The 17,087-nt window shown below is 37.4% G+C and overlaps 1 protein-coding gene across 1 annotated transcript; it reads right to left on the reverse strand.

Moving 5' to 3' along the window:
• Positions 1-1,126: 1,126 nt before the first annotated feature.
• On the reverse strand, positions 1,127-11,411 carry ucmaa (upper zone of growth plate and cartilage matrix associated a). Its single transcript, XM_022671248.2, has 5 exons — positions 11,227-11,411; positions 9,120-9,176; positions 8,913-9,008; positions 4,697-4,795; positions 1,127-1,610 (listed from the first exon to the last, which is right to left on the reverse strand). The coding sequence occupies exons 1-5, from the start codon at positions 11,282-11,284 to the stop codon at positions 1,513-1,515; spliced, it is 408 nt and encodes a 135-aa protein (XP_022526969.1). The 5' UTR covers positions 11,285-11,411; the 3' UTR covers positions 1,127-1,512.
• Positions 11,412-17,087: the final 5,676 nt, after the last annotated feature.

Consider the following 17,087-nt stretch of genomic DNA (forward strand, 5'->3'; position numbering starts at 1 on the left):
CTCTCGTTTCACTGTCTGCCTAAGCTTTCAACTCAGGAATGTTCGGAGCTCGATTCTGCTGCCAGCAAAAAAAACAGCCCTCTGCCTCTCTGATGACTTGTGCAGGGGTGTGTGAGTGTGTGTATAAGTGTATGTAAGATACAGCTGTGCATAATGTGCCTTTCTCCCTTGCTGTCCATCTGCTCTCTCATTTACTTCTAATGAGTTAAGTCCCTCTGTAATTTTTGGAAAGATATTCTGTATATTGATACTGATTATATAATAATTTATAGTTTAGTTATAATAATGCAGTTACACTCATCAAAAATATGTGCACCTTGAAGGATATGTCTGATTGTAATGATGTTTGAAAGGAAGATTAAGGTATAGACAATATTCATTGAGCTACACATACAGAAGTAGTGTGTAACACGTGTAATGCAATGTGCCAGACATCACAGCATGGAGTTGTTGAGGTTCCTAATGGTGCCCTGCAATAATCAATATTCATGTAGTTCATTTAGATCTTCTTGTAGGAGTGGAGTGTTGATGGTTCAGTCCATGCATGCATCCAGTAGCATCCCACACATCAATCAATCAGGCATGGGTATCTATGTCTTCAAGGCAATCTCTTAACATGGCAGCAGTACACGGACGAGCATTGTCCCGTTGGAATAGTGCCCCGGAGTGTGTGTTAGGAAAAGCTTAGGCCATTGGTTGCGGGATTATTAACACAATGTCTGTCATTGTATAAATTTCTCTCCAAACTGTGACGTGCGACAATAAGCCATTTGTCTGATCAGAATCATTGGTCTCCACCAAGCTGAAAGCAGGATTTGTCAATGAAGAAGCCTTGCTGATGTCACAGCATGACAGTCCAGAACTAGTACCCACCAATTTATTTATTTTGTTTATTTATTTGTTTGACTTAAATCCAAGCAGAATGCAAACATGTTTGATGCTGATGCTTGTAAACAGCAATCTGTTTACAAGCTGATAGCTGGTTACACTGAAGTTCCATAGCTAGAAAAATCATTAATAACAATTAATTAAACACTGATTTAAAGATTTAAAACTTTATAGCACCACATGTTAGCTTCCCTCCACATAATAATACTGTTAGGGAATAAATCTGCACATACAAAAGTAAGAAGGCACTGTTTTTTGATTCTAGTTAAAACAGGAAATAGTCCAAATTCAGATCAGATTACATCTTTAAAGGAAATATATGCTGAGTAAATGACTTTACCACGTTTTAACCTTGGGCCAGTTTCCCACACATGGATTAAACAGAGTCTAAATTGGAATAAATTGCAGAGCACACAGTGAATGATCATTCCAAACTCTTTTTAGTCTAGGTTTAGGTTTAATCTATATAATCTAAAGAGATGGTATTGCACTTGTAAGATATACATCTACATATATATATATAAAAGCTAGAAATATAAGATATTTTGGGGGAAGTGAGCATCAGACCCAGTAAAAATGTTACATTTCAGAGTGATGCACATGTCGTGGACTGATGGAGCATGCTCAGTAATATGGGCGGTGGTGGGGGTATCGTGGGTACTGTCCATCATAGTGATACTGCCGCCACTGATCCATCGTCTCCCGGGTCCTCTCGTGCTGCTCTGTTAATCAGAAGAGAGACAGTAGTTGTCTAATGCAGTTTTTAGAGATTCTCTACTGTGCATACTACATACCATACCATACCATACCTATTACTCTTCTATGCAGATAGTTTGAGCAACCAATGTTGCACAATGGAATGGCTCAGCTAAATCATTTGTGCAAAGTTTAGGCCGTTCACGTTTTTGAACAGACAATGCTGGTGATTTATATTTTTTGTTATTAAAGTAACTGTGCATTATGTTTTGCCAAAAACAATGTTTCAGGTTTTATTGGTTTGTTTTGTGGTTTTGACATAATTTGAATCTGAAAGTTGTTCTTTACATTGTCAAGATAAGTGAATCAATAGAGATGCAACATCTCTTACATTGATTCTATAATGAGATAGTATCTCAAAATAATGAGATAATATCTCAAAACAATAACTTACTATCTCAATATGACACTCTCTCTTAAAATTATGACTTAGTATCTCAAAATAATACATTGATATCTCAAAATAATGAATTAATATCTAAAAATAATGATATATTCGTTATATAGAGAGTAAAGTAACACATTTTTTGTAGATAAAAGGCCAAAACATGTGCCGTGAATGTTGGTTTATCTTAGTATAGCACTAGTCAATGGCTTAAACACCTACTTTGTCAGTATATGTTTTATACCCCCCCTAAAGAAATGTTTAATTAACAAAAAAAATATGGAAACATGACATCTAGTAAAGTTCATTCATCCACACACACACACACACACACATATATATATATATATATATATATATATATATATATATATATATATATATATATATATATATATATATATATATATAAATAGGTGGACAAAGCAAAAACCTGAATAAACATGTGGAGAAACATAACGAGTGCAGATGTTTCCAAAGAAGTGTTCTGCATAATCCAACTAATAAGCATCTTTCCACGCTCTGGGCTGCATATAAAAATGCTGAACAAACTCAGATGACCTGACATTTGGATCTAAAAAGAAAGAAGGAAAGGGCTAAGAGTTTTTGTAAAGAGGGTTCATTATTGGAGAATGATTAGCTGGAGCTTCATTTATAGAGATTGCTCAGCTGGCCAGCATTTCAAGAGGAACAGTGATTGAAGTGATGTCTGTGTTTAGATCTGTGGAAAAACATCAGTAAAAAAGCTGAAAATTGGAGACGTTATTCAGCGGCATTCAGACAGCATGAAACTTCTGTGTTAGTGTGATAAGGAAGGAAAAGCTGAAGACCATCTGTTCCTCAGCTGTTCCTATGCACAGTAGACCATCTACATCTATACAGATGTAACAAAAGGTTTATAGTAGGGTTGCAGTGCAGAAACCCTTTGAGAGTGTTAATAGTGTGAAACCATCAGTAATGCTCTACAGAGATGTGGAAAAAGGAGATCCAATCAGAGGAGTTGTCTTTACTGTATATTCCACCAGTGCACCAGTGCATGTTTGGGTTCAGGCCTAAATGCTTGGTGATATCAGTTTGGGTCCAGGGATCGCTTTGGAGCAGGAGTGGGCTATTCCAGTGTTGGAGGTCAAGATTCCTGCAGTTTTTCACTTTTCCTGCTCAAACACACCTTATTAACTTACCTGGTTTAATAGGTGTGTAGGGTGTTTTTCACCTATATATGGTCTGAATCAGTGAACGAGTTTGTGAATTTGGAGCATTTCCTATTTTGTTTTCACATAAAGAATCAACAAAGCAAGAAAGTAAATACAGAAAGAATATCCACTCTTATGGACTAACGAATATCAGCGCAGAGCAGCAGAGATGGTATTTGTTAAGTGCTGTAGCAGTTTCTGGGTAATAAATAAGGGTAAACTACAACTGCATAGAAGTATAGGTAATATTATATATATATAATATATATAATATATTATAAACAGCTCCAGGCCCTTGCCCCAGGGTTTGTCAGGGGAGATCACAGCTCTCACTGCAGTTTTGCTTCAGCCACCATTTTTACCTGGTGTCATTTAGACCATGGCTTAGTTTTACGAACTGCCAGTGTGTGCTGGATAAAAACTAATATAACCTCTCCTGTAGCTTAAGAGATTTTACTTATTGTATGCCAATTAGCACTAGACATTTATTGCTTTACTACTAAATTTTAGTCCCTACTTGGCTTGGCCTGGCCACGTGCGAGCAGATATTAAAAAAGTAACCTGTTCCATGTACCAAGCATCATATGTGCTTAATGGAAAAGCAAAAAAGCAAAGTAGAGTCAAGACATGTAGCTTAGTCATTGTCAGACTAAATAGGGGCAGAGGGGGCAAGTACCCCCAGGGCTCCTATGGTTGACAAAACATTGCTAAAGTGCCATAATGTGGCAAAAAACAGACAAATTGCTCAACTGGATGCTCCTCTTGCGAAAAAAAAACCTAGAAACTAGAAAAGTTTGAAAGTCTGCCACTGAGTGTAGGTTCCATGCAGTGGAAAAGCGCCATTAGATGATTCCTTTTCAACAACTGTTTGAGATGAGACAGGCATCCACCAAATCACCAAATGTTATTTAAAGGAAATATCAATTGTAAGATAAATGTTTCTTCCCTCCAATACTGCTTCAAAGATGTGTAGAATCTATGCCAAAGATCACTGAGACTGTACTGTGGCTTGTGGTCTCCCAGCACCTTACCAGTACACGTTATGTTGTTTTTTCCTTTGCTACTTGTCTGAATATATGCATTATAAATTCCTTTTAAGAAGTAGTTTTCAGCAGCCAGCAATTTCTCAGCATTTAACTTCTGCAGCTCCGCAGGATAAGCAGCCCAGGTGGCTCCTTATTGAGCTGCTTGTGAGGATGCCAAGTGTGTGTAAAGCTGAATTAAAGAAAAAAGGGGGGAGTGGAAAGGAGGCTACTTTTAAAATTCTTACATTTTAATTCCTATTTCAAAATATGACTACAGAAGAAACCCAATGAGTAGAAATGTGTGTGTGCTGAGTTTTGACTAGTACTGTATATCATTGTTTTTTCAATCATCAGGCATAGATACTTTAATATCAGATTGCCTCTTTTTTATATAGCAGCCTGTGAGATGGTTCAGTTTTACTGAGCCAAAGTAAGCATTGGGATCTCACCGTCTCGCGATTCCTCCACATGGTTCTCATACTCGTTGCTCTGTTCCTCATAGTACTCCCTCCTGCGCTCTGCCTGCGCCAACTGCACTCTCTGCTCAGCTGCAGGGAAAGAAAGCATTAGCTCTATCAGTCCAGTCCCTCACACAGACCTGGCTTTAATTTCTCTTGGCTCCACAGCTTCTTAACAGCACTGTACACATCAGGATTTGGTTCTGACTGTTAACTGCCATTTCCTAAGTCACACCCAGAATCTGGGGGTGGGGTAGAGAACAAGAGATAACCATTATGAGACCTGACACGTAGAACAGATTTTGCCAGAAATAGAAAAATATAGCTCATTAGTTGGTTAAACAATCATTAACCCAAAAATAATACACACTGGACTGCTGCAAATTTCACCATGCAGTTTTGTTTGTCTCATAAATGATATGTCTCAGAAATGATAACATCTGTGGTCTGATTAGACACTGGGTCTTGCCAGAATTTGATGTAAAATTGCTTCCTGTGCAAAGGTGTCAAAAGGATTGACAGTTTACTCAGGTAGAAGTATAGATATTAGGGTATAAAATACTTTTGTAGAAGTTGAAGTATGAAGTCAAGCTTTTTACTCAAGTAAAACTGTGAAAGTACTGCTTTCATAAATACTTAAAAGTAATATAAGGGGAAAAAATTACATGAAAATGACAAAAAGTTTAGGCAAAGCCCCAGGGTCCTATAGTGCACTTACCCCCAAAAAACACATTTTTATAAAAGCCATAATGACTATAGTGTTATATTAAAATGTTAATGTTGATAAATTTGGGATTCACTAGGCTCCCAGACTGTTTCAGCTGCATATATGCCAAGAAAAAAACGATTGTATTTTAGTACTTATGTAGTTTTATGTAAATATACTAAAGAAGCTTAGATGGGACATTTTGGCTCAAGTTCTTTTGAGTCTCTGCACGGATCATCTTCATACTAGGCTACATACGTCTGCTATCTTCTTGCTGGAGTGTGAAGTGATGTGTGCAGGTGCAATAGATAATATACTGTATAAACCAATAGGGTTTGATATCCAGGTCAAATAGTCTGCCACTTGTTAAAGCTTGAGCAAGTCAATTAGTCTCTCTTCTCCTGAGTCACCTTGGCAAGACTGACCCTACTGTCTGCTGTATCCAAGCTAAAATACAGTATGCTCATTTACAAATGGCTTGGGAATGTCTACAACAGTGTAAGTTATGAGATGCTATCATGTGAGGTTGAACACTTGCCAGCATGCCCAGAGCAGAGTGAAGTTTACTAGTGGGTGCCAAATTAAAATTGGACAGATGTGCCTTATGTATTTATTTACTAAGCTAGCTAGCATATATCAGTTTTGAAGGGACAGTACCTGTTTAATTTATTTATGTTTTATTGGAAAGTGGACATATGAGAATGATTTGCAGCTGTTTTTGGGCCCCATGTTAATGAGCGGGTTATTAAAAATTTGAACACTGACACCCTGCTCTATATGCTTTTATTTCCTCTGGTTTTATACAGTAACATGTGATACTGTGTGTATATTATGTATAAATGTGTATTCCTTATTTCTTGTGTGTGTGAGCTAAAGGGTTAAGTGAAACGCTGTATCTGCACATTCCTCGCTCAGCTCCAGCTGCTTCTTTTCCTTCCAACCTGCACTTTTCAGCAGCAGCAGTAGCAGCAGCAGCAGCAGCAGCATCACACACTGGTTTAAAAGAAGTAAAAAAAATAGGCTTTTGCATATTTGCCCACTTTTCCATCCCTGGTAGACTCACAGGCGACGAGGTGGCATGCACAAGTGTGTGCACATACGAGTCTTCTCATAGTCTTATTGAGAAAACAGATCCACGTTTTCCCGACCATCCTTAAAGCCATCCATCCTCAGCATCCTGTTTTTACACTTTTATCTTTCTTTAACAAAACCAACACACACAATGTCTCCAATCTGAGTGTAAAAACATTTACACACACCCACACACAATTCCATGCATAGTTTATAACAGTTTTATCTCTAAAGACTGATAACAAAAGGCCCAAAACTTTCCCCTTACTTAAATGGTCAATATTATACTTTTTCCATGGATTTTTGGCCCTCGTAAAGTTGACATACTCCGACATGCCAAATACCATGGGACAGGAGCTAGTAATGTGTGCCTGACATTTGACGCATTCCATGGAATATGGAAGCTAAAGAACATTGCACTGATGTGCACTGTGAGTCACAATCATTTTCATGGCACTGAGCTGTCCACTGTGGGTGGTAATGTATTTGATGGCTTTACCTTTCTTACCTCTTTTAAGATTAAACATTGTGATTTTAAGTGCTCTTATTTGGAAGCACACTTTTAGGGAGAGTAACAAAACTCCTAAATTTTCTCCATTTGTAGACTTTGTATACTCTTAGTTCTTTAGCAATGCTTGGACATTTCCAGCTTCATTCATCTCTACTGCACGTCTTCCAAGGTCTTTTAAAAGTTGGTTGGAGCAAAACTTGGTTCACACTTATCAAATGGTATTAAGTGGAACAGATGTTTTAGTATACAGAAACCCAATTTTTTCTAAAAACTGTATGTAAACAACCTCTGATCTGATTGGCCGCCAAGTACTGGCCCTTATTTAAAATGGAAAAAAGAACAGCTGAAATATGTGAAAGAAACTATTAAGCTTAGACAGAACTCGCTTGGAATTTAGAAAATAAAACAAAATACCAGTCTCTCCTTTCTAATGTCTGTAGACTTTTTACTTTGGAAGCCTTTAATAAACCATTTGCCCTAAGACAGAGAGGAATAATGCAGTGTTTAATCATCTACTCTAATTACTCTGCTGCAAAATATTTGCTTTGGGTCTTGATTGATGTCGTGTTGATTTTTAAATCAGTGTTTTGGCAGGTAAGTCTTTGTGTATGGGTTAAAAGAATTTCCCCCATTCAAATCAGAGTAACTTAATACTGAGTATCAGCTGATACCAATTAGATCTGATCTTCGTGCTTGTGTAAAAAAAGCCGTCACACAGATTAGATTAGATGTTCTGCTGATTAATACTGAAGTTAAATCACTATATTTTTAGTAACAGTTTATATAATGAGACATGCTGACAGATTAATTTAGTTTAGAAGTGACTTGTTAAAAAAAGTAAGTACGGTTGTGTGTTTATTTGTTTTTTAATATTTTATAATCCAGTCTGACTCACATACCAGCTCTGTGTGTCACATTCTCGTCCTTTTCCATGTCTTTCCTGCTCTATCTCTATGTTTCTGTCTTTTCCCATGCCTGTCTGTTTTCCTAGCTATGTGCTTCTAGCACATTGCCCTATCTGTGCTTTCCTTGTCCCTGCCCTTGTCTTCTGTGCTTCCATGTGTGTCATTTGTAACTCCACCCCCTCGTTACCTGTCCCCAGATGTTTCCTGTTTCTTGTTACTTCTGTGTGTATATATAGCTTGTTTGTTTCTGTGTTCCCTTGTTGGCTCATGTGTGTTTTATGCCTGTTAGGTTGTAGATCTTTCTTTGTTTTTAGTCTGAGTGTATTCTGTGTTTATTCTAGTTACCCTGTCTGTTTATTTATCCTGTTTTGTGTTTATTTTTGTTTATTTTGGTTATTAAATTACTGCACCCTGACACCGTGCTTTCTTTAAAACACTGCAGTCGAGACTTTTTAAGATCTGTTGTTGTACACATTCAGATATTATAGCATGTTTTATGCCCCACTGCAAAATAGTTCTTCACTTTAGACTCAAACTCAACTCTTCTTTACCTTCTGACCACTCTTCTTTGTGCTATAATAATGTCTGTCTTTAAGGACACCAGATTGTGATATAAACTTCGTTATTTTAAAAAATCGGATTGTAACCGTTCCATTAAAATATGAGTTACATCAAAGCAGGACATAACTAATGGATTATAATGTGAACAAAACATTTTGGATCTTAAATCCCTTTACAGATAAAAAAAAAAAAAAAAAAAAGATTTTTTTGAAATGTGACCTCTTTCAGATACCACACTTTAGCTCCTTAAATAATTTAGATACATTTATCACCCGGCATATGGGCAAGCTTTTCTAACAGCGTGTGATCAGTAAGATTTAATGGTCCAAAAGTATACGTTGGGCTTGAATCTGACACGTGCTTTGTCATGCTGAAGGCCAGTCCTGACGTTTAGAAGAACAGAGTGGAACACTGGGCTATTGTTAGTAGAAGTTGGATCGCAATGAAACTCACCAAAATACTCAGCATGGGATTTTGGGGATCTGCGGCCACGGCGTTTGAAGAAGTTGGAAGCATCTGATGCTGGCATGAAAACTCGCTTAGAGGGTCCTACAGGGCAAAAAAACAGACCATTCACAGGTTTCCTTTGTGACGCCATGTGGTGTGTGTCTGTGTGTGTGTGTGTCTGAGTGTGTGTGTGTGCGTGTGTGTTAAACTCACCACTAGCCTCACTGTCTTTTTCATCCTTTACTGCTGCACCCTCTACCTCAGACAACACTAAAAGGGAGGGAGGAAAGAGGGAGGGAGAGAAAGAAGGTGATAGTCTTAAATTTTAAAACCTTCTGGAAGGACAAATACTTCTAGAAAATTAAATACAGTTTTATGTTTATAACTTTTAAACTTTTATTTTTCAGGTCTAAGAAAACCTGCTTTTGGCTGTCTTGACATATTCCCACATAAATTTGAGTACTTTTTAGCGCAAAGAATTGGCAAGATTAGTCTTAAAGACTTTTTCCTAACACAAAGCTGTGTTTGATTACTGAGTTGTGTGTATATAAATCATGGAAAACTCATTATTCTAATCTTACTCTTGAAGCATATATTTAACACCTCACAGAAAGAGCTACCCAGGCTATTGTGCAACTGCCACACTGCTGTTAGCTTTGATACACTGTTAAATTTTTAGGTGTATTTACACTTACCTTAAAAAAAAAAAAAAAAAACGTGAAAGATTTTTGAAATATAAATATGTGTTTTGATGTTGTCTTTGACATAAAAACTGTCCCAAACTTGACAATCTACAATGCTGTCATGGTTGCAGCCCAGGTTTTAGGCAGCAGAACAGCTCATCTCAATTCTAACAGAATAAAGCTTAAAATCCAATCCACACACTGACTGCGTCATAACTTTATTAATATAAATCATAAGTGATGAAGCATTGCTTTGCTAACATACCCTACTGCAATTACGCTTCTTTTATCATTTTAGTAATTTGTTTTTATTGTCTCCATTTATGTTTCGCATTGCAAAAATTGTCCAATTTAGCCACACTCACCAGTAACCCAGACATTTTCCTGACAACGGAGCTTTATGTATATATCTATGCATATCAGTTGTAGTGAACATTACCCAGACTTTATCCTGCCAGCCTCCCCGTACAAAGTCTGGGTAATGTCTGAGGGAGCCTATGTGAGAAGACAATAAGTAGACAGTAGGCCATGTGGTCCCTTCTGCTTTAACCATGCAGAACATTTTGTGCAATCAGACCACATTTGGGCCTAAACCTGAAAATGTCCAGACCTAGTTCTCCAGTTCATATGTGAAAATGGCTTAGGATATATTCACCTTTAATACTTAAAACTGAATTAGTATTAGAAATTTGTACAGAACTGGGACACACCCAGAAACTGTAAAAATGTGGAGGTAAAAAAATATAGGAAAATACAGTATATACAGATCATACCTAACATAAAAGCACTGAATGTAGCTTTTTTTTATTCTCTATGTACATCATATTTTCCCTAGCTAATAAATACAAATGCCATTATTTTTCTGAGATAATGATGTTAAATATACTTGATATTCCACTACATAAAAAACTGCATCATATATATTTCTTTTTATCCAAAAATATTCTTAATTAGGCTTCAAGACCCCCAAAGTAATTCAGTAAAAAGTAAGTCCATATCTCGCCACTGTCCAGTAGATAATTAACCTTCATTTATATTTTAAATGTAATACCATTTGCTATTCTACTTTTTAGTCAAAATAAATGTGCCAATATAATTTATTTGCAGTTTTTGTTTGTTTTTTTTAAGTGAAAAAGCTTTAAAAAAGTCTGATTAACACTGCACAAAATTGCTTTGAAATAGTTAAGTGTGTAATCAATTTACCAGCTTTTACAGCTAGTCATTTTATTGAACCTGATCTGCTGGATAATCTTAGCTTTTTTAAGCCTTTTTAATACACAAACAGGAAACATCATCTTAATATTGAAATATCATTTTAAGACTCAATAATTAAAAATACAATTACAACAGGTTTAAATAAAGTGCTCAGATTATTTTTTAATTCAAACTTAATTAATGAAGTTTGAATTGTCTTTGACAATTAGAGAAAATAATTGTAACTAAATGTGATATATTTTGTTTCCAATGTGATAAATGTAATAAATCAGCTTCTTCTTAGCCTGGTATGAAGGGAATCACAGGTGGTCCACATTTTGTGCTCTGTCTGGGGTGGAACAGTTAAGGCACCATGAGACACGTCTTCATTATTTCTCTTCACCTTCACTCACACTTTCATACACTCTAAACGAGGTACTCACCAGTGAGGATGAGGATGGTGGGCAGCAGGGTCAGCAGAACAATGTGCACCCAGGCCATGGTTCAGTTGGTGTGTTAGAAAGAGTTAGAGAGAAAGTATTCTGCAGGTAGCTCAGCCAAAGTGGTCCAGGCACCTGGAGGAGGGTGCATGAGTGTGTAAATGTGTGAGTGAAGGAGTAAGGGAAAGAAAGAAGAGAAGGAGGAGAGTTGGAGGATGGGAGGGGTGGAGGGAGAGGGTGAGGTGGAATTTCACTAGCCCTGGGGAACACAGGAGGAGTAAAGGGAGAAAAAAAGGAAAAAAATTGAAACGTGGGCCCACTGATACTAATTTGGCAGAAGGACACCCTGGCATAGATGTGTGCGCATTGTGTGTGTTTATTCAGTATTAGCATCTTTCAGTGTGTTTTAATTAGATGACTCACCATAAGGTTAAACTTCTAATGGATAATACATCAGCTGTGTGTGTGTGTGAGTGTGAAATCCATTCCACATGTATCTACTCCTCTGCCAGAGGATTAACTATGCTGAATTTAACAGCCTGAACAGCACATTCACCTGTCATCAGGACACGCCCACATTCTCTCCTTTATGTGACTGAGATCAGAGATTCCATTATTGCCGGGCAATCGTCCCAGGCAGATGACAGTGCCAGTCTGATCCTATTTACATGTGATGATGAAATATGGCCTGCATGCGGTCATCATCACGAGCAGAATTACACTGTCCTCTGCAGAAGTGCACTTTATGACAGAAGTATTGGGACATCTACACAGGAGCTATTATAACATCCCGTTCTACTGTAAACCCACCCCACGCCCACTTTTTAAGCTATAACAGCTTCCATTCTCTTGGGTAGGTTTTCAGGATTTTGCAGTGTGTAGTTTTAGGTGTGTGTGTGTGAGAGAGAGAGAGAGAGAGAGAGAGAGAGAGAGAGAGAGAGAGAGAGAGAAAGAAAGAGATTTTCCCAATAATTCAAAAGAACATTTGTGAGATCAGATACTGATGTTTGACAATACATCCATCACCTCTCTATCCATCTTTGTCCAGGTCATGAAACCTAGCCTCAACATAGCAATCACATGAACCCTTTCAGACCTAAATTATGTTGGAGTGATGGAAAAATATAAGAATGCTGTTTCTGTCTGTAATGCACATAAAATAAAAACTTAAATAAAATAAACATTACTTTCCTAATATAAAATCTATATTAATATACTTTTTTCTTTATACCTAAACGTCATCATTTTTTTCTTAATCACAAAGAAAGTAAAAATCAGCTTATATTACTTTGCCTCATTATTTCTATAGTGCTGAAATGCCCTAATGCCTGAGTTGCTGTTTTTTTGTCAGGTGCAATGGATGGGGCAAAACTGTTGATTCATTAGCTAGTTCATGATCTATTCTGATGGGAAACACGCCTTAATTAGTGTTCTGTACAACAAGACACTTGAAAAGGAAATTACATGGTGCCCATTGTAATGGACGCAGGGTCTGAAAGGGTTAAAACAGCTTTATGTTAGAACTGGTTTTGTTCTTAAGTTCACTCTACAATTGAGAAATGCATCTAAAAACACACATTTCTGGACAAGCTGAGGAATACAGAACCATTACTGAAATACTAAAAGTGTGTTGACTGAGTTCGTAGTGTAATTTCACAGGATTTTTCACAGCGTTAAGCTGTTTTTGTGAGAATCATCTTGACCCATTCACCAGGGTCATACAGTAAACTTCCGCCATTATTGTCAGTAACTGATATTTTCAGGTAAAAATGTTTCATAATGATACTTTAATATGAAAGATTAATGTTTGTAATATTTTGGCCAAAATAAGTTTGAGAGTATACCAGTTCAACAGCATTCATGTTGATTAATTGATGGCATCTGGGTGAAAGTTAAAAAGGGGTCTTCATCTTCTCTCTGTTGGTGTGTGTGCGGGGGGAGTACTCATGTGGCAGCTTTCACAGTTTTGCAGCATGTGAGGCACTCAGACTCGAAAGACAGACGGAAAGTATTTTTCCTACCCCGGAGCCAGCAAGAGTGAGTATGCTTGTGTGAGTGAGTGTGCATATATATGTCTGTATGTGACTGAATGTATATATCATATTATTACAGTAATTCATATTCCTAATTTTCAACATATTTTCCATACATCTGGTTCTTGAACAGACACACTGCTAAAAGGTGGGGGAAATATTAGAGTAGAAAACAGGCTGTGTGAGAGAAAATAAGTGCAGAAAAGACAGTGAGGTGAAAGAACAGAGTGTACCCTACTGAGAATTAGCATCTGAATTCTGCCAGCAGGTCCCAAAAGTCTTTATTTACTGCTAAGCTGGCATATTACACATTATTTATTAACATCAAGTGTACTTTAATTAACAATACACTAACAATACACTAAGAATGCAGTTGCTTTAAAGTGCCCATGCCCTGTATGGGCCTTTTTTCACATTTTCCCAATCATTTATTTTGCCCCTTAAAAAAAACAGCTCAAGACCAACTTTTGCTGGAAGAAGGTTTGAGATGGTTGATCAGCAAGCTTTACATCTTATAATAGAGTCAGACTGACCAACCTGTTCATTCAGCTCCCAGTTTACTATACCACCAACCAGAAATATCCAGCAGCCTGTGTGCAATGTCCTATTGGTGGCGTCATGTGAGCACTTATAAAGGACTAGAAGACGACCAACAAAAACTGTGCAGCAACATATTCAGAGCTTCTGTCTCTGACTTTACATTTAAAAGGAGGAGCAGCTAGAAAGTTGTGTTTAATAGAGTGGACAGTGACTGTACACGCTGTTTAAAAACTCCAGCAGCACAGCTGTGGTGTCTGATCCACTCATACATCAACACACCACCACCATGCCAATCAGTGTCACTGCAGTGCTGAGAACGACCCACCACCCAAATAACAGCTGCTCTGTCGTGGTCCTGTAGGGTCCCGATCATTGAAGAACAGGATAGGAGGATAATAAGGTATGCAGAGATAAAGATACAGGACTATGCTCTGTAATTATACAACTACACTGTGTTTCTACATGGTCAGTGAAGATTATTAAAATGGACAGAGTGTACAAAGAATGAGTTGTTTTTCAGTGTTTAACAGTCAGGAAAATAAGCATTCTGAATCACACTAATTAAGAAATGTTTATCTAAATCAGAGAGTCCGTCAGAATCCGAATATCTTGTTCTCTTCAGAGTCTCAGACAGGCTGTTTTTTTTCTACACATGGTCAAAATTATACAAACACCCATTCTTATTATTAATTCAGTGGTACATAATGCTCTAAAAACTCTTTTAACTTACCAAGCCCAGGGCCTTGTGATTTCCTGTTAGTTATCATGGTTGCCACTTGAAAAGTGCAAACATATGTAGATTTTTTTCTCAGGCCAGATCTGTGGAAGAATAAACAACAGCAGATTTCAAAATTATCAAAACACATCGATGTAAGCATGTGCTGTTTTGCTTAAGAATACATAATTTGTCACCCTAGGCTGAGAGAAAATTTATTTGGATGTTCAGGAAAATCAGCAATTATCAAGACACAGTCCTGCCATGAAATGTCACTGTCTATAATCCACCAAGTTTAGAATTAGCTGAGAGGTTGTTGTTCGTGAAAAAAGCCTCTACTTCAAAACACTGAACGGCTCGACTGAAGGTTGCAGCTGGCCACAGCTAAGAAAGAAAAAGCCTTTTGGAGAAAAGTTATATGGTTATATGATATTTTTTGGAGGAGTAAATGTGAGGCCTTTTACCCCAAGAACACTGTACCAACTATTAAGCATGGTGGTGGTATATACACGCTCTGGGGTTGTATTGGACCTAATATATTGTGCACAGTGAATGCTTCACAATGCACCCACTCCATCAAAGTGGCTGTGGAATGAACACTGCAGCATAACCTTTACATATACACTTATATATGTTTTCCCTAGCATTATGAGTATTCTTGCTGAGCAGGAGCATCCCTACCTAACCACAGTTTATTCATCCGCTCCTTCAACATGAAAATGAATCACACTGTTTTCATAACCAAGTTTAGTGTTCTTTACCCACTCCTCAAAAATCTGCAGAAACTGTGTAATACAATAATGTCAACAATAACCAGAATCAAAGTCATCAAAGTCAATGGTTCTAAAATATGTTTAAAAAAAAACAACTGCCTTGAAAGCAAGGAAGCCCTACTTATTGTTAGAATTAGCAATATTTCTAATAATGTGCTCAGGAAGTGTACAGGATTAGTCAAAAGTCACAAGACACCCTTTTTTTCAAGCCTAAAAAGCCTAATAGAAAGCCCCCCTCCACCATTACTTGCTGTGGTATTCAGATATATTATTTTTTAATTAGTTACTGAAATAAAAGTGTGTCCCGGGACTTTTGTCTCTGTATATTCACATGTGCTGGATCTTGCGGTTGCTTGGCTTATTTTGGATAAAAACCCTTGCCCTGAGGTCTTGTCTTTCTCAGCACCTCAGCATTGCATGTCAATAAATGATTAAAAGGGAGAAGACTTCCACGGCCTATTGTATTCATAACATGACCCCAAAACCCCCTGTTTTAATTGGACCATACTGTGCTGTTGCGTGAGCATCAGTCACAACAAGAGGCTTTTTTTCCTCTTGGTGTTTAAATGGGATCTTTCAAGTCTGGAATCCATCAGATGGTTTCTTTGGTTTGTAGTCTGCATGAGGTAGACTATCCAGGAAGCTGTACTAAACCTAGGGTTTTGGAACGCCACACACACACACACACACACACACACACACACACACAGATTGCAGTACAAAAACACAGCATGTGAGGTAATATTCCCATACATAGATGGCACTCAGAGATCATCTACAGTAGCCCTTTTCCCTAGCTCTTTCCCCCAACAGTTGCTGCACTATTAGTCTGGGCTCTGTCTCTGCAAGAATGAGTATAAGGCGTTGTTAAGAGCATTGTGCAATTACATGCACTTAATAATAAGAATTATTCTGGGTTTAAATGAGTAAGGCAATAACCAGATTTATATGTTCATAACCAGTCAATAATCTCACAAAAGCATGTAAAGTAAAACTTTAGTAAAGATCTTTCATTTAAATCCACATTGTAGATTAATACTAGAGTCATCCAAACAAAAAAACTTTGCACATCTTGGCATTTGCTCAGTCAGCTTCATGAGGTAGAGTCACCTGGAATGGCTTTCAGTTAATAGCTGTGCTGAACTTGTCAAGAGTAAACTATTAAATTCCTTGTCCTCTTAATGTGTTTGAGAACATTATAATAAAACATTAAAATAAATGGATATTATAAATATGCACTTTTCTCCTAGTATACAAACATTCCTTAAGACCAGTATTGTGCTTTCTGATGGTACATTTTAATTGTTTTTCTTAAGACATTAATGTGTATTTGTATAGTGATTCTCTTTTCTTTCTATGTATAGTTTATTGTTTGTTTGTACTGCACTTAGCACTGTTTTCATAGGAAGGTGCCTCCTAAATGTTTGGAACCAGTGGTGGACTAGTGACCAGTAAAAGGAACAGATCATGTCATGAGAGCTGTTTACATGGTGCTGTGTATGTGTCCTGGGTGAACTCAATCCACTGAGTGAGAGCAAACACTAACCAGGGTTGCCAAATGAGCATAATACCACATTCATCCAAACACTCTTTACACTCTCTCTCCTTCTCCACCAGCTGGGAAGTGGTAAGTAGATGTGTTGATGTAGAAGATAGCACTGGCCTGATTAAGTGTGTACATAATACAAGCCCTGAAATAGTCTTAAAATGGTCTTGGGTGCTTATCTCACCTCATTTATCAACATACATAATTAAACATGACCTAGGGACGCACCATGTTTTTGAATGAGAAAGGTATGTGTT

The sequence above is a fragment of the Astyanax mexicanus genome, chromosome 2 (genome assembly GCF_023375975.1).
Source record: "Astyanax mexicanus isolate ESR-SI-001 chromosome 2, AstMex3_surface, whole genome shotgun sequence".
Lineage (NCBI taxonomy): Eukaryota > Metazoa > Chordata > Actinopteri > Characiformes > Acestrorhamphidae > Astyanax > Astyanax mexicanus.

What these genes read in the sequence shown, in the direction of transcription:
- ucmaa (XM_022671248.2), bottom strand. Translation starts at nt 11,284, where the DNA reads ATGGCCTGGGTGCACATTGTTCTGCTGACCCTGCTGCCCACCATCCTC. An exon ending in CACCATCCTCATCCTCACTG is followed by an intron (nt 9,177 to 11,226) that starts GTGAGTACCTCG and finishes CCTCCCTTTTAG; the next exon opens with TGTTGTCTGAGGTAGAGGGT. An exon ending in TGTGGAGGAATCGCGAGACG is followed by an intron (nt 1,611 to 4,696) that starts GTGAGATCCCAA and finishes TCTGATTAACAG; the next exon opens with AGCAGCACGAGAGGACCCGG.